The sequence below is a fragment of the Bos javanicus genome, chromosome 10 (assembly GCF_032452875.1).
Source record: "Bos javanicus breed banteng chromosome 10, ARS-OSU_banteng_1.0, whole genome shotgun sequence".
NCBI lineage: Eukaryota > Metazoa > Chordata > Mammalia > Artiodactyla > Bovidae > Bos > Bos javanicus.
Genome location: NC_083877.1, coordinates 22,499,891 through 22,522,220, shown reverse-complemented (window position 1 = coordinate 22,522,220; position 22,330 = coordinate 22,499,891). Strand labels below are relative to the sequence as shown.

Below are 22,330 nucleotides of genomic sequence, written 5' to 3'. Positions count from 1 at the left end.
CATTTCATGCAAAGATGAGATCGATAAAGGACAGAAATGGTATGGACCTAACAGAAGCAGAAGATATTAAGAAGAGATGGCAAGAATACACAGAAGAACTGTACAAAAAAGATCTTCACGACCCAGATAATCACGATGGTGTGATCACTCACCTAGAGCCAGACATCCTGGAATGTGAAGTCAAGTGGGCCTTAGAAAGCATCACCAGGAACAAAGCTAGTGGAGGTGATGGAATTCCAGTTGAGCTATTCCAAATCCTGAAAGATGATTCTGTGAAAGTGCTGCACTCAATATGCCAGCAAATTTGGAAAACTCAGCAGTGGCCACAGCACTGGAAAAGGTCAGTTTTCATTCCAATCCCAAAGAAAGGCAATGCCAAAGAATGCTCAAACTACCACACAATTGCACTCATCTCACACGCTAGTAAAATAATGCTTAAAATTCTCCAAGCCAGGCTTCAGCAATATGTGAACAATGAACTTCCTGATGTTCAAGCTGGTTTTAGAAAAGGCAGAGGAACCAGAGATCAAATTGCCAACACCCGCTGGATCATTGAAAAAGCAAGAGAGTTCCAGAAAAACATCTATTTCTGCTTTACTGACTATGCCAAAGCCTTTGACTGTGTGGATCACAATAAACTGTGGAAAATTCTGAAAGAGATGGGAATACCAGACCACCTGATCTGCCTCTTGAGAAATCTGTATGCAGGTCAGGAAGCAACAGTTAGAACTGGACATGGAACAACAGACTGGTTCCAAATAGGAAAAGGAGTTCGTCAAAGCTGTGTATTGTCACCCTGTTTATTTAACTTATATGCAGAGTACATCATGAGAAGTGCTGGACTGGAAGAAACACAAGCTGGAATCAAGATTGCCAGGAGAAATATCAATAACCTCAGATAGGCAGATGACACCACCCTTATGGCAGAAAGTGAAGAGGAACTAAAAAGCCTCTTGTTGAAGGTGAAAGTGGAGAGTGAAAAAGTTGGCTTAAAGCTCAACATTCAGAAAATGAAGATGATGGCATCTGGTCCCACCACTTCATGGGAAATAGATGGGGAAACAGTGTCAGACTTTATTTTTCTGGGCTCCAAAACCACTGCAGATTGTAACTGCAGCCATGAAATTAAAAGACACTTACTTCTTGGAAGGAAAGTTATGACCAACCTAGACAGCATATTCAAAAGCAGAGACATTACTTTGCCAACAAAGGTTCGTCTAGTCAAGGCTATGGCTTTTTCCTGTGGTCATGTATGGATGTGAGAGTTGGACTGTGAAGAAGGCTGAGTGACGAAGAATTGATGCTTTTGAACTGTGGTGTTGGAGAAGACTCTTGAGAGTCCCTTGGACTGCAAGGAGATCCAACCAGTCCATTCTGAAGGAGATCAGCCTTGGGTGTTCTTTGGAAGGAATGATGCTAAAGCTGAAACTCCAGTACTTTGGCCACCTCATGCGAAGAGTTGACTCATTGGAAAAGACTCTGATGCTGGGAGGGATTGGGGGCAAGAGGAGAAGGGGATGACAGAGGATGAGATGGCTGGATAGCATCACTGACTCGATGGACATGAGTCTGAGTGAACTCCGGGAGTTGGTGATGGACAGGGAGGCCTGGCGTGCTGGGATTCATGGGGTCGCAAAGTGTCGGACATGACTGAGTGACTGATCTGATCTGCTCTGATCTGAAAGTTCTGTCTGATATACAGAAGTTGGAGAGCATCGCAGAGGAGGGAGAAGGTGAGTACCACTTAAAGGAGTGGGGCCTGAAGCACAGGTCATACCACCTCATGTATCAAGTGTTTCAGATGGATTGCAGCTTGCCACGACCTTGAATACTCAGAGACACAGTGGAAATAACATGAGACAAGCACACGTCTGTGTATTGTCAAAGCGAGCTCTGTAACAAATATCTCATGTGCCTTATTGTCACATCCAAATACCTAGGTCTGATGTTATCAATAGCTGTGACAAATCTGTGAACACTGGGACTCATCTCAAGCTGAAAACATGCAACATTAAGCATCCACTGTGTCTTAGTTTTACTTCATACCCCAGGGCCTTTTCTGATTCCTTGGGAGCTCATTCATTCCATGTACAAGCACAACCTGAAACTAAAGGGGAATTACCACCCCTGCCAGCAAGCACCAACCAGAAGGAAAACGGATGGCTGTATACACAGATTATTGCCTCCCAACGATAATCCTGAGATGCATCTTGTATGTTTCTTGGAGATGCTGGCAGAACCAAGCCCCAATACTGCGCTGTCTACTTTCTCATTTCTGCTTCTTAAGATCACTTCCTAAATAAACTGCCTTCACCTGAATTCTTGCTTTCAGATCAGATCAGATCAGAGCACTCGCTCAGTCGTGTCCGACTCTTTGCGACCCCAAGAATTGCAGCACGCCAGGCCCCCATGTCCATCACCAACTCCCGGAGTTCACTCAGACTCATGTCCATCGAGTCAGTGATGCTATCCAGCCATCTCATCCTCTGTCATCCCCTTCTCCTCTTGCCCCCAATCCCTCCCAGCATCAGAGTCTTTTCCAATGAGCCACTCTTCGCATGAGGTGGCCAAAGTACTGGAGTTTCAGCTTTAGCATCATTCCTTCCAAAGAAATCCCAGGGCTGATCTCCTTTCGAATGGACTGGTTGGATCTCCTTGCAGTCCACGGGACTCTCAAGAGTCTTCTCCAACACCACAGTTCAAAAGCATCAATTCTTCGGCACTCAGCCTTCTTCACAATCCAACTCTCACAGCCATACATGACCATAGGAAAAACCATAGCCTTGACTAGACGAACCTTTTTTGGCAAAGTAATGTCTCTGCTTTTGAATATGCTATCTTGGTTGGTCATAACTTTGCAAGGAGACAAAATTAAAACAGAGGTGCTTTAAAATTTTGATAGAGAAAGAACGGAAGAAAGTTCAAGGTAAACTTTACTGGGCTGATTTCTTTACTGGGCAGGTGGGTACTTGAGTGATTAAGTAACTGGAAAAATAGAAGCTGAAACCTTATTTTTTCAAAAGATAGTGAAATAGATTCATATTTATGAAAATCCAGTCTCGGTAGATGTATGATCATATCCTTACTTACCAAGTCTCAATTTTTATTAATATCATTATCCCTGTACCTGAATCTGCTCATCCTCATTATTTAAACCTCATTCCTATTTCTTCTCAAAATATACCTCTATTCCAGTCTATTCTCCTTACCAACCCATAAGCATCTCAGTCTCTTGAATTTCTTTTCTGGTTTTTCCACTCACCCAAATTTCCCTTTCATGTATATATCAGGCTGGTCAAATCATATTGGTCCCATAAGCACACCTCAAAACTTTATCTCCTCCAAGTTCTTCTCTAATACTGAATCCTTGAATCCCTTCTCTCCAGTGGTCACAGACTCCTTATAGAACAGATTTCTTGACTAAACCAAGTTCCTTCTGTGCCTCAGTAATTATTTCCATGACCTGAAGAGGGCACTGCTTGCACAGTTGACGACAGAGAATCAACGACCCATCTGACAAACCAGTTCCTGTCCTGAAGCCAGGATGTCACCAAGGTTCTGATCAGAACAAGAGGCTTTTATCTCCCTGAAGGAGAGAACTGCCAGCATGGCAGGCCCCGGTTTGCTGTGGGCAGCTGTGGTCTCCATCTATCTTGGTAAGGAAAGCATATGTATTTGCTTTTACTAACAGCCACTAGGACTGGGAAGTAGGAAGAAAAATTATTAACACAGGTATCTTGTTACTTCCTCATGGGTCCAAGCTCCAGGGGGCAAGAAAGCTGATGAATTTTACTGAAGTTTAGATAAAGCAGAAGAAAGGTGGGTGGCAATGGGGACCAGCTTGGACATCTGCCTGCTTTCTCTCTCCTGTGACACCCAGTGCGGACCTTTCTCTCCTCCTTCCCACAGGACCCAGTGTGGCCCAGACGGTCACTCAGCCTCAACCACAAGAGTCTGTACAGGAGACAGGCACAGTGACCCTGGACTGTACATATAGCACCAGAGATACTGATTATTTGTTCTGGTACAAACAGTCTCCCAGCGGGGAGATGGTTTTCATTATTCGCCAAAATGCTTATGAACAACGGAATGCAACCAATGATCGCTACTCTGTGAACTTCCAGAAAGAAGCCAAAGCCTTCAGTCTCAAAATCTCAGACTCCCAGCTGGAGGATGCTGCAATGTATTTCTGTGCTTACAGTGGTGCACGGTGAGATGAGCAATGGAGAAAGGCCTACAGAAACCTCAGACCTCAGCGTCTGTGCAGAGGTTGGGGGGAAGTAGCTGGGGTAAAAGGAACAGAAAATCATGGACTTCTCCTTGAAATAATAGTTGTTCCTATCTAAATATAAGACACACAGAGAGATGAATGTCTGTGACTTATAGTCCTTAAATAAATATAATAACATGTATAGTACTTTCCTGTTCTACGAAGTGTCTTCATTCGTGATATCATCTGTAACCTTCATAGCTTCATGTGGTATACGTGATCAGTTCGATTTCTGAAGCATTTCTTCTGTCTAGCAAATCTTTATAATTTTCCTGGGAACTCTTACCTCCAGGAATCTTAATCTTTTCCAAGTTGTTCATAGGTGTTTGTCCTTTTAACTGTCCTCCTTGACCAAAACTGAAACTCCTCAGAAAAAGACACCTATTTTAGTACACAACAGTTGTGACAGTGTGGACATAACCAGGGAGGGACCCCACTGGTCTCACCACAGACTTAAGAGATAACCTAGGTTGATTTCACTGAACCTGCAGCTCTGACTGCCACCTAGGTCACTTTGAACTCCTTGAGCTGATGGTCCATCAGGCAAAGACAGGAATTACTAGATGGAGGGGTTATTGACCCTGATTATCATGGAGTACCAGGTTGTTGCAGCACAATGAAAACAAAAATGAATATGTCTGGAATGCAAGTGTTTCACATGGGGTATTTCCAGGCCCAGTAAAAACAGCAAACGGTCACTGTGGCAACAAGGTCTAAAAAGAACAAACTAAGAACAGAGGCCTCTCAGCAATGAGGGTCTGGGCCACCACACCTGGTAAGAATTTGAGTTTGCTAACGTTCTGTCCCGGCGGCCGCTCCTGACCTCTGAGGCAGGGTAACTCCTCTCGTCGCGGTCCCTGACCTCGGACGCTGGGTAGCTCCTCCCGGCCGCCCCCCCACCGACCTTGGACTTGGGGTAGCTCCTCTTGGCCGTTCCTGCGCCATCGCAATCTGGCACTCTCAGCCACTGCCCCTGACCTCAGACGTGGGGTAACTCCTCTTGGCCACTGCCCTTCAGGCATGGGGTGCTCCCGGCTTCTGCCCCTGACCTTGAACGTGGGGTAGCTTCTCTCCTCTGCGCTTTCGCAGCCACCTGCGCTTTGGCGCAACCCAGCGGCCAGGAGGAGATAACCCACGCCCTTAAGCCCGAGGCCAGGGGCAGTGGCCGGGAGGACCGACCCCATGCAGTGGCTGCGCGAGCACAGGAGGGCCTAGAGGAGCTATCCCACGTTGAAGGTCAGGAAGGGCGGCAGTGAGAAGATACCCCTCGTCCAAGGTAAGGAGCATTGGCTGTGCTTTGCTGGAGCAGCCGTGAAGAGATACCCCACGCGCACGGTAAGAGAAACCCAAGTAAGACGGTAGATGTTGCAAGAAGGCATCAGAGGGCAGACACACTGAAACCATAATCACAGAAAACTAGTCAATCTAATCACACTAGGACCACAGCCTTGTCTAACTCAATGAAACTAAGCCATGCCGGTGGGGCAACCCAAGGTGGGAGGGTCATAGTGGAGAGATCTGACAGAATGTGGCCCACTGGAGAAGGGAATGGCAAATCACTTCAGCATTCTTGCCTTGAGAACCCCATGAACAGTATGAAAAGGCAAAATGATGGGATACTGAAAGAGAGACTCCCCGGGTCAGTAGGTGCCCAATATGCTACTGGAGATCAGTGGAAAAATAACTCCAGAAAGAGTGAAGGGTTGGAGCCAAAGCAAAAAGAATACCCAGCTGTGGATATGACAGGTGATAGAAGCAAGGCCCGATGCTGTAAAGAGCAATATTGCATAGGAACCTGGAATGTTAGGTCCATGAATCAAGGCAAACTGGAAGTGGTCAAGCATGAGATGGCAAGAGTGAATGTCGACATTCTAGGAATCAGCAAACTGAAATGGACTGGAATGAGTGAATTTAACTCAGATGACCATTATATCTACTACCGCGGGCAGGAATCCCTCAGAAGAAATGGAGTAGCCATCACGATCAACAAGAGTCCAAAATGCAGTAGTTGGATGCAATCTCAAAAACGACAGAATGATCTCTTCATTTCCAAGGCAAACCATTCAATATAACAGTAATCCAAGTCTATGCCCCAACCAGTAATGCTGAAGAAGCTGAAGTTGAACGGTTATATGAAGACCTACAAGAACTTTTAGAACTAACACCCAAAAAAGATGTCCTTTTCATTATAGGGGACTGGAATGCAAAAGTAGGAAATCAAGTAACACCTGAAGTAATGGGCAAATTTGGCCTTGGAATACGGAATGAAGCAGGGCAAAGACTAATAGAGTTTGGCCAAGAAAATGCACTGGTCATAGCAAACACCCTCTTCCAAAAACACAAGAGAAGACTCTACACATGGACATCACCAGATGGTCAACACCGAAATCAGATTGAGTATATTCTTTGCAGCCAAAGATGGAGAAGCTCTATACAGTCAGCAAAAACAAGACCAGGAGCTGACTGTGGCTCAGACCATGAACTCCTTATTGCCAAATTGAGACTTAAATTGAAGAAAGTAGGGAAAACCACTAGACCATTCAGGTATGACCTAAATCAAATCCCTTATGATTATAGGTGGAAGTGAGAAATAGATTTAAGGGCCTAGATCTGGTAGATAGAGTGCCTGATGAACTATGGAATGAGGTTCGTGACATTGTACAGGAGACAGGGATCAACACCATCCCCATGGAAAAGAAATGCACAAAAGCAAAATGGCTTTCTGGGGAGGCCTTACAAATAGCTATGAAAAGAAGAGAAGCGAAAAGCAAAGGAAACATATAAACATCTGAATGCAGAGTTCCAAAGAATAGCAAGAAGAGATAAGAAAGCCTTCTTCAGCGATCAATGCAAAGAAATAGAGGAATACAACAGAATGGGAAAGACTAGAGATCTCTCCAAGAAAACCAGAGATACCAAAGGAACATTTCATGCAAAGATGAGCTCGATAAAGGACAGAAATGGTATGGACCTAACAGAAGCAGAAGATATTAAGAAGAGATGGCAAGAATACACAGAAGAACTGTACAAAAAATCTTCATGACCCAGGTAATCACGATGGTGTGATCACTCACCTAGAGCCAGACATCCTGGAATGTGAAGTCAAGTGGGCCTTAGAAAGCATCACCAGGAACAAAGCTAGTGGAGGTGATGGAATTCCAGTTGAGCTATTCCAAATCCTGAAAGATGATTCTGTGAAAGTGCTGCACTCAATATGCCAGCAAATTTGGAAAAGTCAGCAGTGGCCACAGCACTGGAAAAGGTCAGTTTTCATTCCAATCCCAAAGAAAGGCAATGCCAAAGAATGCTCAGACTACCACACAATTGCACTCATCTCACATGCTAGTAAAGTAATGCTTAAAATTCTTCAAGCCAGGCTTCAGCAATATGTGAACAATGAACTTCCTGATGTTCAAGCTGGTTTTAGAAAAGGCAGAGGAACCAGAGATCAAATTGCCAACATCTGATGGATCATGGAAAAAGCAAGAGAGTTCCAGAAAAACATCTATTTCTGCTTTATTGACTATGCCAAAGCCTTTGACTGTGTGGATCACAAGAAACTGTGGAAAATTCTGAAAGAAATGGGAATACCAGACCACCTGATCTGCCTCTTGAGAAATAATGTATGCAGGTCAGGAAGCAACAGTTAGAACTGGACATGGAACAACAGACTGGTTCCAAATAGGAAAAGGAGAACGTCAAGGCTGTATATTGTCACCCTGTTTATTTAACTTATATGCAGAGTACATCATGAGAAGTGCTGGACTGGAAGAAACACAAGCTGGAATCAAGATTGCCGGGAGAAATATCAATAACCTCAGATAGGCAGATGACACCACCCTTATGGCAGAAAGTGAAGAGGAACTCAAAAGCCTCTTGATGAATGTGAAAGTGGAGAGTGAAAAAGTTGGCTTAAAGCTCAACATTCAGAAAATGAAGATCATGGCATCCAGCCCCATCACTTCATGAGAAATAGATGGGGAAACAGTGTCAGACTTTATTTTTCTGGGCTCCAAAATCACTGCAGGTGGTGATTGCAGCCATGAAATTAAAAGATGCTTACTCCTTGAAAGGAAAGTTATGACCAAAGTAGACAGCATATTCAAAAGCAGAGACGTTACTTTGCCAACAAAGGTTCATCTAGTCAAGGCTATGGTTTTTCCTGTGGTCATGTATGAATGTGAGAGTTGGATTGTGAAGAAGGCTGAGCGCCGAAGAATTGATGCTTTTGAACTGTGGTGTTGGAGAAGACTCTTGAGAGTCCCTTGGACTGCAAGGAGATCCAACCAGTCCATTCTGAAGGAGATCAGCCCTGGGATTTCTTTGGAAGGAATGATGCTAAAGCTGAAACTCCAGTACTTTGGCCACCTCATGGGAAGAGTTGACTCATTGGAAAAGACTCTGATGCAGGGAGAGATTGGGGGGCAAGAGAAGAGGACGCAGAGGATGAGATGGCTGGATGGCATCACTGACTCGATGGACATGAGTCTGAGTGAACTCCGGGAGTTGGTGATGGACAGGGAGGCCTGGCGTGCTGAGTTTCATGGGGTCACAAAGAGTCAGACACAACTGAGCGACTGATCTGATCTGATCAGATCTGAAATTTCTGTCTGATATACAGAAATTTGGAGAACATCACAGAGGAGGGAGAAGGTGAGTACCACTTAAAGGAGTGGGGCCTGAAGCTCAGGTCATACCACCTCATGTATCAAGTGTTTCAGATGGATTGCAGCCTGCCACGACCTTGAATACTCAGAGACCCAGTGTAAATAACATGTGACAAGCACACATCTGTGTACTGTCAAAGCGAGTTCTGTAACAAATATCTCATGTGCCTTATTGTCACATACAAATACCTAGGTCTGATGTTATCAATAGCTGTGAAAAATCTGTGGACACGGGGACTCATCTCAAGCTGATAACATGCAATATTAAGCATCCACTGTATCTTAGTTTTACTTCCTACCCCAGGGCCTTCTCTAATTCCTTGGGAGATCATTCAGTCCATGGGCAAACACAGTCTGAAACTAAAGGGGAATTACCACCCCTGCCAGCAAGCACCAACCAGAAGGAATAGGGATAGATGCATACACAGATTCTTGCCTCTCAACGATAATCCTGAGATGCATCTTGTATGTTTCTTGGAGATGCTGGCAGAATCAAGCCCCAGTACTGCGCTATCTACTTTCTCATTTCTGCTTCTTAAGATCACTTCCTAAATAAACTGCCTTCACCTGAATTCTTGCTTTAGGCTCCTCTTTTGGGGTTGTGAGGAGACAAAATTAAAACAGAGGTGCTTTAAAATTTTAATAGAGAAAGAATCGAAGAAAGTTCAAGGTGAACATTACCTGTCTGATTTCTAACAAGAGCAGGCAGGTACTTGAGTGATTACCTAACTGGAAAAATAGAAGCTGATACCTTATTTTTTCAAAAGCTAGTGAAATAGATCGTATTTATGAAAATCCAGTCTCTGTAGATGTATAATCATATCCTTACTTACCAATCTCAATTTTTATTAGTATCATTATCCCTGTCTGCCAGGGTCCAGCCCCGGTTGTTCCAGTGAATTCGAAGGGGAGATGGCTTCGGCAATCAGGAAACAATAGCTTTAATTAAATATTAATTAGAGATATAAAGAGTAATAAAATAAGGATAGCTCAGTGAGAAAATTCAGTGGAGAAAAGAGGCTGAATAACTTGGTTTATGTGGAAAACCAATAAAACTTCAACACAAGAAGTTTGCACCACCCATGTAGGCCACAGGCATCTTCCCATTCTCCCAAGGGAGAGGAGACACTAAGGCCTCCCCAGTCAGATCTTAGAAGCCCAGGCAAAATTAGTAGGTTTGTCAGGCCTCTGCGCTCCAGATGGGAATTCAGCCAGAAGGTGAAAGAAAGAATGACATGAGGAGACCAGTCTTTCAAGGAACTGATCCCATTCTTTATTTTCCAGGGTCCGTTTTTATACCCAGAGATGTAATACAAAAGTCACGTGGGGTCAGCAGTCCTGACTTTTATCAAAATCAGGTGCTTCATACAAATGTATACAAAGGTCTTAGGGGTGTTACATGATCTTCTGGCCAGGGGGCCTGCTGACAATTTATGACCCTCTCTTTGTGACAGCGGTCAGTCAACCGGAACACTTATTTCTCCAGGGGTGATTATTCTTAAAACAGACGCCATCTTCTGAAGGCATCAGATAAAGTTATATTCCTATAGGGTGAGGGTATAGTGGGTTTTAATTAAGGAAAGAATTTGCTTAGCCTAAGGTCTAATGTGATTAATATCAAAGGTTAATACTTATTTCTCTTATATGTTAGTTATATTCATTAATGTGTATAAGGCGCAAGGGATATGGAGATGTAGCAGCAAATTTTGGCTCAACAATAAAACCCTCTACCGGTATAATTCCTAACTAGCCCACTAATACTATAGTAAAAATTTTCTAACTTCTCAAAAAAATCTGTTTTTAAAAGGTTTAAAGCATCTCGTGCCTCTCACGGCTGGGAGGCTGTGAACAATCACATGTGGCCGGACAAACCTGTCAGGCAGGCTGAAGAACCTTCAGAGGAGTTTGTAGGTTGAAACACTCCTGTCATGCCCAGGAAATATTATTAACTGGAGCTGTAAGTTAACTCTTTTTCAGAGCGAGGTGGTAGGGGACAGCCCCCCGTAAAGTCAGAGGTGTAGGTGAGAGCACAAAGCAGTAGTGTAGGCAGACTCTGGTTTTGGGGGTAGATGCTCGAGAATTTCCAGGGGGACTCCTAAGCCTCGATCCCGCCTTTGCGTATGCCGAGGCTCCTTCCTCATAATCTTTGCCATGGGCAGAGATCCTCACGCTGGCTCCCGGCACCTGTCCCTGAATCTGCTCACCCTCATTATTTAAACCTCATTCCTACTTCTTCTCAAAATATACCTCTATTCCAGTCTATTCTCCTTACCAACCCATAAGCATCTCAGTCTCCTGAATTTCTTTTCTGGTTTTTCCACTCACCCAAATTTCCCTTTCATGTATATATCAGGCTGGTCAAATCATATTGGTCCCATAAGCACACCTCAAAACTTTATCTCCTCCAAGTTCTTCTCTAATACTGAATCCTTGAATCCCTTCTCTCCAGTGGTCACAGACTCCTTGTAGAACAGATTTCTTGACTAAACCAAGTTCCTTCTGTGCCTCAGTAATTATTTCCATGACCTGAAGAGGGCACTGCTTGCACGGTTGACGACAGAGAATCAACGACCCATCTGACAAACCATTTCCTGTTCTGAAGCCAGGATGTCACCAAGGTTCTGATCAGAACAAGAGGCTTTTATCTCCCTGAAGGAGAGAACTGCCAGCATGGCAGGCCCCGGTTTGCTGTGGGCAGCCGTGGTCTCCATCTATCTTGGTAAGGAAAGCATATGTATTTGCTTTTACTAACAGCCACTAGGACTGGGAAGTAGGAAGAAAAATTATTAACACAGGTATCTTGTTACTTCCTCATGGGTCCAAGCTCCAGGGGGCAAGAAAGCTGATGAATTTTACTGAAGTTTAGATCAAGCAGAAGAAAGGTGGGTGGCAATGGGGACCAGCTTGGACATCTGCCTGCTTTCTCTCTCCTGTGACACCCAGTGTGGACCTTTCTCTCCTCCTTCCCACAGGACCCAGTGTGGCCCAGACGGTCACTCAGCCTCAACCACAAGAGTCTGTACAGGAGACAGGCACAGTGACCCTGGACTGTACATATAGCACCAGTAAGAGTGATTATTATTTGTTCTGGTACAAACAGTCTCCCAGCGGGGAGATGGTTTACATTATTCGCCAAAATGCTTATGAACAACAGAATGCAACCAACGATCGCTACTCTGTGAACTTCCAGAAAGAAGCCAAAACCTTCAGTCTCAAGATCTCAGACTCCCAGCTGGAGGATGCTGCAGTGTATTTCTGTGCTTACAGTGGTGCACGGTGAGATGAGCAATGGAGAGAGGCCTACAGAAACCTCAGACCTCAGCATCTGTGCAGAGGTTGGGGGGAAGTAGCTGGGGTAAAAGGAACAGAAAATCATGGACTTCTGTAGAGGAAAAAATATTATTCCATCTGCCTATAGGAAACACAAAGGATATCTATAAGCTGAAGTTCTCAAAATAGTAATAAAAATAATGGAGGTACATAATGCTTTATAAAGTATTTACATTCATATGTATTTAACTTTCAAAACCCTGTTGATAGGAGAGGTCAGATATTCTGTGTCACTACCATCCAGGGATTTTTATAGCTCTAACTAAAGCTGTGTTCTCTATCTGCATGTTCCATTATCATATCCAAGTCAATATATCTGAAATCGAATGTTTCATACTCCCCACAAATCTTATTTGTTATTTTCCTCAGCTTTGATCAGGTTTAAAACACACAATAAAAATCTTCTATTTCTGGGCTTGGAGAATTTCTTCATCACTTACCCCCCAGCCTGGGCTGTCTAATTTTGTGGTGTTTGTGTGCACCCACATCTAATTTCTTTATAATTACAAAACAGTGTGACAAACTACATCACATTTATCTCATTGTTTCCGTTTCTGACTTCAACCTAATTCCACCCTCTTTTTCTCAAATTTCCTTAAAGCACAATTGGCCTGATCTAGAACTTAAGGAAAGAGAACAAACACATCCAAAGGGATTTCATGTGCTGCTAGTACTTGTCAGCAAATGCAAATTAATAATTTTAAAAAAAACAAAAATATTAATCTCTGGTTATGCTACCACTGCTTCTGGGATGTGGTGAGCCATTTAGAAGAACCAGGTCTAAAGGTGGGGCCAAGCAGTTGTCATAGCCAGAGTCACCACCTAACATCCCCCGAGAAACTGGAAATGTCTGGACCTGGAAATGATTCCACCTTACTTATGTGAAAGGGAAAAAATGATAAAATCGAAAAAATGATGCCAATAATTCTTTGTATGTCCATAATCCGCCCTCCCCAGTACATAGCTATGAAGACCCCCTTCCTGGAGCATTTAATTCTATCTGCCCACTTTGAGTGAATGATAAAGTTGGAAAAGATATTCCATGACTGAAATAGTTAAGCCTAATGAGAGGGTTCCAGACCTCCAGAATGCTCCAGGGAGGGGTTTCCATGAAAAATCAGGGAAGACAAATCAGCCAAAGTTTTGGTTTGTTTTTTTTGTTTGTTTGTTTTTTTTTGCTTTCTTTTGAAGTCCTGATGGAAAAGGAAATCAACACTGACAGTACAAAAATTAGTGCTAAATGTTATAAATTGTGCTTTCTTTTTCTTTCTACTGTTCTAGATCAATGAGTCTAGGGTAGATGTGGCATGTAGTAATCACCTGGGAGTTAAAGACTACAGTCTTCACCCTCAAACCCTGAGAATAACCACAGTTACATTGTTACTATGGGAGTGTTCAGTTCACTTCAGTTCAGGTCAGTCGCTCAGTCGTGTCCGATTCTTTGCTACCCCATGGACTGCAGCACACGAGGCCTCCCTGTCCATCACCAACTCCCAGAGTATATTCAAACTCATGTCCACTGATTCATGTCCATGGGAGTGTTTCACAACCATAAATTATGTTAAGATGGTAAAAAGTTTGATTAACCCCATTTCATTGAAGTTCATCCTTTTAAAGCAGAGTTGATTAAGATGTTTACCTAATTTAAACTGTTTAAGCAAATAATTCTGTTTGGAATAATGAATGGAAAAGTATGTTATATGCCCTCAGTTAATAGGATAGGGGAACAATGAATCTACTGGGGCACTACCCCTCCTAATGACACTTCACATGAACTTTAGGCAAAGCTAACTACTAGATACATGACTGGCTTTCCCTAATTATACACTATAAAAGCTTATTGCTTGTTAAAAATGGAAATACCATGCTCATTGGCAACTAGCCATTTCCTAACAGCCCCTTACATGCTCACTTCCAACGCCAACCATTTTGGCTGTCTTGATTCCTCTCCCAAACTTATTCATGACCCAGCAACTAAAGAGAAAATGCTTGGCACAGCCAGCAATTAAACAGTGGAATAGCTTAGAATCCTCACCAGGATTCTGTTCAACACTCTGACTTTCTCCCCACAACCTGTGTCTGTTCTGATATCCATACCAAATAACAAACAGGTTATTAAATATTGGGTTATGAGTTTTTAATATCACCCCAGCCTAGAAGGAAATACAACATATACCATAGCATACTATAACAAATAGTCTACTAGGCAAGAGTGAGCTAATGCAGGTTAATAAAGAAATAAGTTAAAAATGTAAAATTTTTTTGTCATGCAGACATATTCATAAAATAAAAGTCTGATAGATACACAAGTATCAGCTAATCTGATCCTTAATTTTGCCTCATTCACTTTTCTACCTACTGTCTGGACAAGAATATCCTGTCCTGCTTCTGTGATGAACAGATGTTCTGAATCCCAGTTTCTAATATGGTGGGTGAGGGGGGTAGGTAGGGGATCTTCCCATCAGTTCAGTTCAGTTGTTCAGTCGTGTCTGACTCTTTGCAACCCCATGGACTGCAATACGCCAGGACTCCCTGTCCATCACCAACTCCCAGAGTTTACTCAAACTAATGTCCATTGAGTCAATGATGTCATCCAATCATCTCATCCTTGGTCGTCCCCTTCTCCTCCTGCCTTCAATCTTTCCCAGCATCATGGTCTTTTCAAATGAGTCAGTTCTTCACATCAGGTGGCCAAATATTGGAGTTTCAGCTTCAACATCAGTCTTTCCGATGAATATTCAGGACTGATCTCCTTTAGGATAGACTGGTTGGATCTTCTTGCAGTCCAAGGGACTCTCAAGTCTTCTCCAACACAACAGTTCAAAAGCATCAATTCTTCTGCACTCAGCTTTATAGTTCAACTCTCACATCCATACATGACTACTGGAAAACCATAGCTTGATTAGAGGGTCCTTTGTCGGCAAAGTAATGTCTCTGCTTTTTAATGTGCTGTCTAGGTTGGTCATAACTTTTCTTCCAAGGAGTAAGCGTCTTTTAATTTCATGGCTGCAATCACCATCTGCAGGGATTTTGGAGCCCCCGAAAAACAGTCTCTCACTGCTTCCACTGTTTCCCCATCTATTTGCCATGAAGTGGTGGGACCAGATGCCATGATCTTAGTTTTCTGAATGTTCAGTTTTAAGCCAACCTTTCACTCTCCTCTTTCACTTTCATCAAGAGGCTTTTTAGTTCTTCTTCACTTTCTGCCATAAGGGTCGTGTCATCTGCATATCTGAGGTTATTGATGTTTCTCCCAGCAATCTTGATTCCAGCTTGTGCTTCATCCAGCCCAGCATTTCTCATGATGTACTCTGCATTTAAGTTAAATAAGCAGGGTGACAATATACAGCCTTGATGTACTCCTTTCCTATTTGGAACCTGTCTGTTGTTCCATGTGCAGTTCTAACTGTTGCTTCCTGACCTGCATACAGATTTCTCAAGAGGCAGTTGGGAGTATTAATTTGTTGGAGTGGCCCACATAATTGAGGAAGCTTGTTTCCTCACTAGATCACCAATTTATTATAAAAGCATACAATTCAGTAACAGCCAGGCAGAAGAGATGGGTAGGGCAAAATATGAAGAAAGGAGATCTTTCAAGCTCATCTGCAGCACACAACTCTTCCTGAATCTCCACCTGAATTCACCAACCCAGAGGCTCTCTGAACCCCAGCCTTAAGGGTTTTTATAGGGGCTTCATTGTTTATATATGACTGATTGAATCATTATCCATTGGCAATAGATTCAACAGCTGCATCCTCTCTCTGGAGATCAGGGGGATGGGCCTACAAGTTGCAACCCTCTAATCACAGGGTTGGCTCCTCTGTCAACCAGCCACTGTCTTTAGGTGCTTTCTAAAAATCACCTCGTTAACATAATATAAGATAACTTTAAGGCCCTTGCCACAAGAAATTCCGAGAGTTTTAGTTGCCAGAAATGGAATGAAGATCAGATATCCATTTCTTATCATAAACCAAAATATCACATATGCTTAGGTTAGTATTTGCTTAAGAACATGGTCAGAATAGAACTTTTAGGCATTGAGACCACATTAGAATATTTTGATTCCTATTTATATGCTTTGCTAACACTGTTTGTCTGCTTTGGTTACTAACAAAACCGAGAGTATGGAGCTTTCATGTTCTTTCTCTCCTAACACAGCTCTTTGTCTCACTTCTCTTTGGAAGCTTCATTGTCTCTGCGACATCGGGAATGGGCACGTTCCACTGACTGCAGCAACGGAAGTCTACCCTGTGGCAGAAGGAAATTCCTGCTTAATGGGAAGGCTGATGCAGATAACCTTTTCTAGAAGCTCAGAATTACACTGATCATTTCTTGCACAGAACATTTGCAATTTCAGAAAGGTGAGTGATGTCAGATCTAAAAATCTTTGGTTCTGTCTTACTTCATTTAGATTCAGATTTAAGGGGAAACATTGGAGAAGTCTCATGAATTTCAATGAGTGCTATTTTCCACCAATCTGTAGAAGATATAAATTTAAAGAATGGTTAAAGCATTAACCAAAACGGACATTGCCAGTAATTCTGCACTGTCATCAAAGCATGTATGTTTGTAAGCCAATTAGCACTTTAGATGAGTGATAGAATTATATTTTATAATTACTTTAAATGTTTAAGTAGCTCTAAAGGTTATAAATTCCACTGCAGTATAAATATTGACATTCTCAAATAAAACTCATATAATAGCTTATAAATATATGCAATGAAATCTTAATATCAAAGTAATCTGATATCCATCAACATCCAATTAAAACTCGTGAACAAGATATCATGTTACTCCTTTCTTTTCTTAAAATCATATTTCCATTCAATTTCTCCTGCAGAATTTAATATATTTTGTCTTTAAAAGTCTTTTACTGATTACCAAAAATGTCTGCAAAACATGTATGAAATTAAAATTATTTTTTAATTTTCCCTAATCATATTGCTCTAATTGTTAAAAGTTTTTTTTTTTTTTTCTGGATTGAGTTGTAAATACAATTACTAGTGATGCATACTTAATGAAAACAACCTAAATATGTTATAATTTTTAAACATTTTTTTAATGTAACAGCCAAAAAAGATTTTTGAAAGCACATTTCTTAATGAAATGACTGAAGTCAGATTTAATTGCTTTGATTAAATGCTTTCCTGACACCAATAAAAAGAAATACCCCTTTCCTTAATGCCCTAGTGGTTTTTCAACCTCAGAGCAGCACTGCAAAAATTCCATGTAAAGTAAGAAGGACAGTTGTGAAATGAAAGTTAGGAAATGAGAACCACAGTCAAGTTCTCAGGAAGATCAGTTTTAGGAAAGGGTACATAGAGAAGTCAAGGATCTAGAAATTGATTCCCTTAAATACGTATCTTTTCCCTACTTTGAAGATCACTGCATGAGTGTATCTGCTAAGTCGTCTCAGTCATGTCCGACTCTTTGCAACCCTATGAACCCACGAGGCTCTTCTGTCCATGGGATTCTCCAGGTGAGAATACTGGAGTGGGTTGCCAAGCCCTCCTCCAGGGGATCTTCTCAACCCAGGGATTAACCCACGTCTCTTATGTCTTCTGCACTGGCAGGTGGGTTCTTTAGCACTAGCACCACCTTGGAAGCCTAGCATTAGATTTCTCTATGTATTACTGATTCATTCTCAGCCAGTCTTCATTCCATAACGAGTTTTGAGGAAAGTAAGCAGGAAATTTGAAGGATAGAATCTTCAGTTTCAGTAAGCTGATAAATTTCCTAAAACCTCTTTGACATTTCTGGTTTGGGGGAATGGCTACTGATGAATTAGAAAATAACAGGGCCTGAACTCTTGCATGATACAAAGTCATTTGCATACAAGTCACTCATACCTGTATCTTTATCTTGGAAAAGGCAATTTTAAATACCAGCATCATTCATTAGCAACACTGTAAAAGAAAAAGCTGTTCCAATCTTGGGGAAAAACATGACCATTGCTAGATCCCTTTTTGTCTATCATGCAAGAGCATTTTCTAGTAGACACTTATCTGACACTCTTGAAGAAGGTAATTAACTGTACAACAGTTGGTACTAGAATTTGGGGTTAATTTTTCTTCTAGACCATAAACTTATAATACCTCTTCTATTTCCATGGGTTAACTTCCAACACACAGGAGTGTAAACCATATGAGCCTTTCCTCATAAATATTTATGGATTGGTAGGTAAATATGCCGTGATACCAGTGAAGGAAACCATCAATCCATCCAAGGTATTTTATTCACTATAATCAGGTATTATTTAAAAATGCAGATGCAATCATTTCAGGCTCTTGCTTAAATTAATCAGTGACTTCCCATTTCCCATGGGATAAAATTCAGAATTATCAAGACTCAAAAAGTCTTCTTTTCTCTGACTTACTTTTCTGGCCTCATCTCCCAACTCTCATCCTCACCCATATTGGACTATGGGCTTATTATCTCCTGCCTGCCCTTCTAGGTCCTTTCTTCATCCTTCCACACCCTGTTCTGTGACCCAGGTGGCTAAACTGTAGGAACTGTATCAATGGGCTCTCTTGCCTCCTGACTTTTGGTTGGTATAACCTCAAGGGGGGACACCTGCAGAGACCAGAGGAATGGAGGAGCATAATGTCAGGGTATACAGTGCCCCTTAAACATCTACTTCTGCTTTATTGACTATGCCAAAGCCTTTGACTGTGTGGATCACAACAAACTGTGGAAAATTCTTAAAGAGATGGGAATATCAGACCACCTGACCTACCTCCTGAGAAATCTGTATGCAGGTCAAAAAGCAACAGTTAGAACTGAACATGGAACAACAGACAGGTTCCAAATTGGGAAAGGAGTACATCAAGGCTGTATATTGTCACCCTGCTTATTTAACTTATATGCAGAGTCCATCATGAGAAACACTGGGCTGGATGAAGCACAGGCTGGAATCAAGATTGCTGGGAGAAATATCAATAACCTCAGATATGCAGATGACACCACTCTTAAGGCAGAAAGTGAAGAAGAACTAAAGAGCCTCTTGAGGAAAGTGAAAGAGGAGAGTGAAAAAGTTGGCTTAAAACTCAACATTCAGAAAACTAAGATCATGGCATCTGGTCCCACCACTTCATGGCAAATAGATGGGAAAACATTGGAAACAGAGAGAGACTTTATTTTGGGGGGCTCTATTCAAAGGCAGAGACATTACTTTGCCAACAAAGGTCCATCTAGTCAAGGCTATGGTTTTTCCTGTGGTCATGTATGGATATGAGAGTTAGACTGTCAAGAAGGCTGAGCACCGAAGAATTGATGCTTTTGAACTCTGGTGTTGGAGAAGACTCTTGAGAGTCCCTTGGACTGCAAGGAGATCCAACAAGACCATTCTGAAGGAGATCAGCCCTGGGATTTCTTTGGAGGGAATGATGATAAAGCTGTAACTCCAGTACTTTGGCCACCTCATGCATTGGAAAAGACTCTGATGCTGGGAGGGATTGGGGGCAGGAGGAGAAGGGGACGACAGAGAATGAGATGGCTGGATGGCATCACTGACTCGATGGACATGAGTCTGAGTGAACTCCAGGAGTTGGTGATGGACAGGGAGGCCTGGCATGCTACAGTTCATGGGGTCACAAAGAGTCGGACACGACTGAGTGACTGAAGTGAACTGAAATGAAAATCACTGCAGATGGTGACTGCAGCCATGAAATTAAAAGACTCTTGCTCCTTGGAAGAAAAGTTATGACCAACCTAGACAACATATTAAAAAGAAGAAACATTACTTTGCCAACAAAGGACCATCTAGTCAAAGCTATGGTTTTTCCAATAGTCGTGTATGGATATGAGAGTTGGACTATAAAGAAAGCTGAGCGCCGAAGAATTGATGCTTTTGAACTGTGGTGTTGGAGAAGACTCTTGAGAGTCCCTTGGACTGCAAGGAGATCCAACCAGTCCATCCTAAAGGAAAGCAGTCCTGAATATTCATTGGAGAGCCTGATGTTGAAGCTGAAGCTCCAATACTTTGGATGCAAAGAGCTCCAAATACCTGATGCTCCAATACCTGATGCAAAGAGCCAACTCATTGGAAATGACCCTGATGCTGGGAAAGATTGAAGGCAGGAGGGGAAGGGGATGACCAAAGAAGAGATGCTTGGATGGCATCACCGACTCAATGGACATGAGTTTGAATAAACTCTGGGAGTTGGTGATGGACAGGGAAGCCTGGCGTGCTGTAGTCCATGGGGTCACAAAGAGTCAGACACAACTGAGCGAATGAACTGAACTGAACTGATATAGTGCCCCAGATTCCTACCTCTGAGACTGACATAGGCTGACATTGAACCTCTATCACAAGGTCAGCTCTTTAAGACAGCATCTCCAAAGAGCCTCTCTATCCCCAGGTTCCAGTAATCACTTTGTCCCTTCCATTTAAGACCCAGAGTGATGCCAGAGCCAAAATAGCACTATCCCTTAGGTGTTCCCTTCTCCCTGCTTATACTTCTGTAACTAGTGTCTCATTAAAGTCTCCTCAAATTAGGCAAATTTTGTTTGAGTTTTCTGCTAGAATTCTGATTGATGCTTTCAGATTCTAAAATGTGCTTATTTTTTACTTTAACGTTACTTTTTCAGGGAGGATTTTCCTAGCCTCCTTGATTCAGTATAACTGCCTGTTAAACTCTTACAGTGCTCAGTACTCTCCCATCACAACATCCTCCACACTTGGTGGCAATTGTTGAATGAGTGTTAATGTCCCTTTCTCAAACAGGCTGTGTCTTCCACAACATTACAGACTGAATTTTTGTCTTCTCATTGCTATAGCCTAAGAGACCAACCTGGAATCTGGAACACAGTGGGTTCTCAATAGTTATTTGTTCAATTCATAAGAGGATGAGTGAATGAGCTTGTTCTTATTCTAAAACCGTATTGCATCAGAAAAATACAAAGCAAAATTTGTGGGAAATATATGAATACTTTTAAAAGATATTAATTATAAGGTACTTTAATAACCACTTCTCAGAGAAAGAGCCAGAGATGAAAACTACCTTTGTAGCCCATAAGCATATATATACATATATATAAACATTTACCAGAACATGAGCATGTATCATGACTCAAAGAAGCCATAGGAAAGATGTATAAAAGCCATATTCTCTGAATACTATACAATAAAGCTGGAAATTAATAATTAAAAATAAATAAATTAATTAAATAAATTTAAATAAATATTAAAATATAAAATTTAAATAAATGATAAATTAATAATTAAAAATAGTAAATAAGTTGAAGGAAATTAACCACTTATGATATTCTAAATAATTTCCAGGTCAAAGAACTAAAAGTTAAAATAGCAGATCATTAAAAATTTACTCTAATGACAGTACTACATATAAAAATCTATGGATTTGTTCAAAGAACTACTCATAAGAAATGCATAGAAATTATATAAAAAAAACAAAAACAAAAAAAAGCTATAGGTACAAAATTGATAACAAATACTAAAAAGCTACTGAAACCTATTATACAGAGTGAAGTAAGCCAGAAAGAAAAACACCAATACAGTATACTAACGCATATATACAGAATTTAGAAAGATGGTAACAATAACCCTGTGTACGAGACAGCAAAAGAGACACTGATGTATAGATCAGTCTTATGGACTCTGTGGGAGAGGGAGAGGGTGGGGAGATTTGGGAGAATAGCATTGAAACATGTATAATATCATGTATGAAACGAGTCACCAGTCCAGGTTCGATGCACGATACTGGATGCTTGGGGCTGGTGCACTGGGACGACCCAGAGGGAGGGTATGGGGAGGGAGGAGGGAGGAGGGTTCAGGATGGGAAACACAGGTATACCCGTAGCGGATTCATTTCGATATTTGGCAAAACTAATACAATATTGTAAAGTTTAAAAATAAAATAAAACTAAAAAAAAAAAAAAGAAATGCATAGCCTTAATACATTTATTAATGAAAAGTTAAATAAAGAAGCTAAATTTTGCTTTCAAGAAATAAAAAATAATAATAATTAGCAAAATAAACTAACATAAAGAAGTGGAAAGTCTAATAATAAAAGTAGGAATTAATTTAAAAGCAAAACAAAAA

At 41.6% G+C, this 22,330-nt stretch overlaps 2 gene segments (V, D, J or C); both read left to right on the top strand.

The window, feature by feature from the left end:
• The first annotated feature begins 2,869 nt into the window (after nucleotides 1–2,869).
• Nucleotides 2,870–4,415, top strand: LOC133255883 (T cell receptor alpha variable 38-2/delta variable 8-like). The segment is given in 2 exon segments: nucleotides 2,870–3,656; nucleotides 3,910–4,415. Coding segments are annotated over 2 exon segments (354 nt in total).
• A 5,444-nt stretch (nucleotides 4,416–9,859) lies between these two features.
• LOC133255882 (T cell receptor alpha variable 38-2/delta variable 8-like) lies at nucleotides 9,860–12,838 on the top strand. The segment is given in 2 exon segments: nucleotides 9,860–11,656; nucleotides 11,910–12,838. Coding segments are annotated over 2 exon segments (357 nt in total).
• The last annotated feature ends 9,492 nt before the right edge of the window (nucleotides 12,839–22,330 follow it).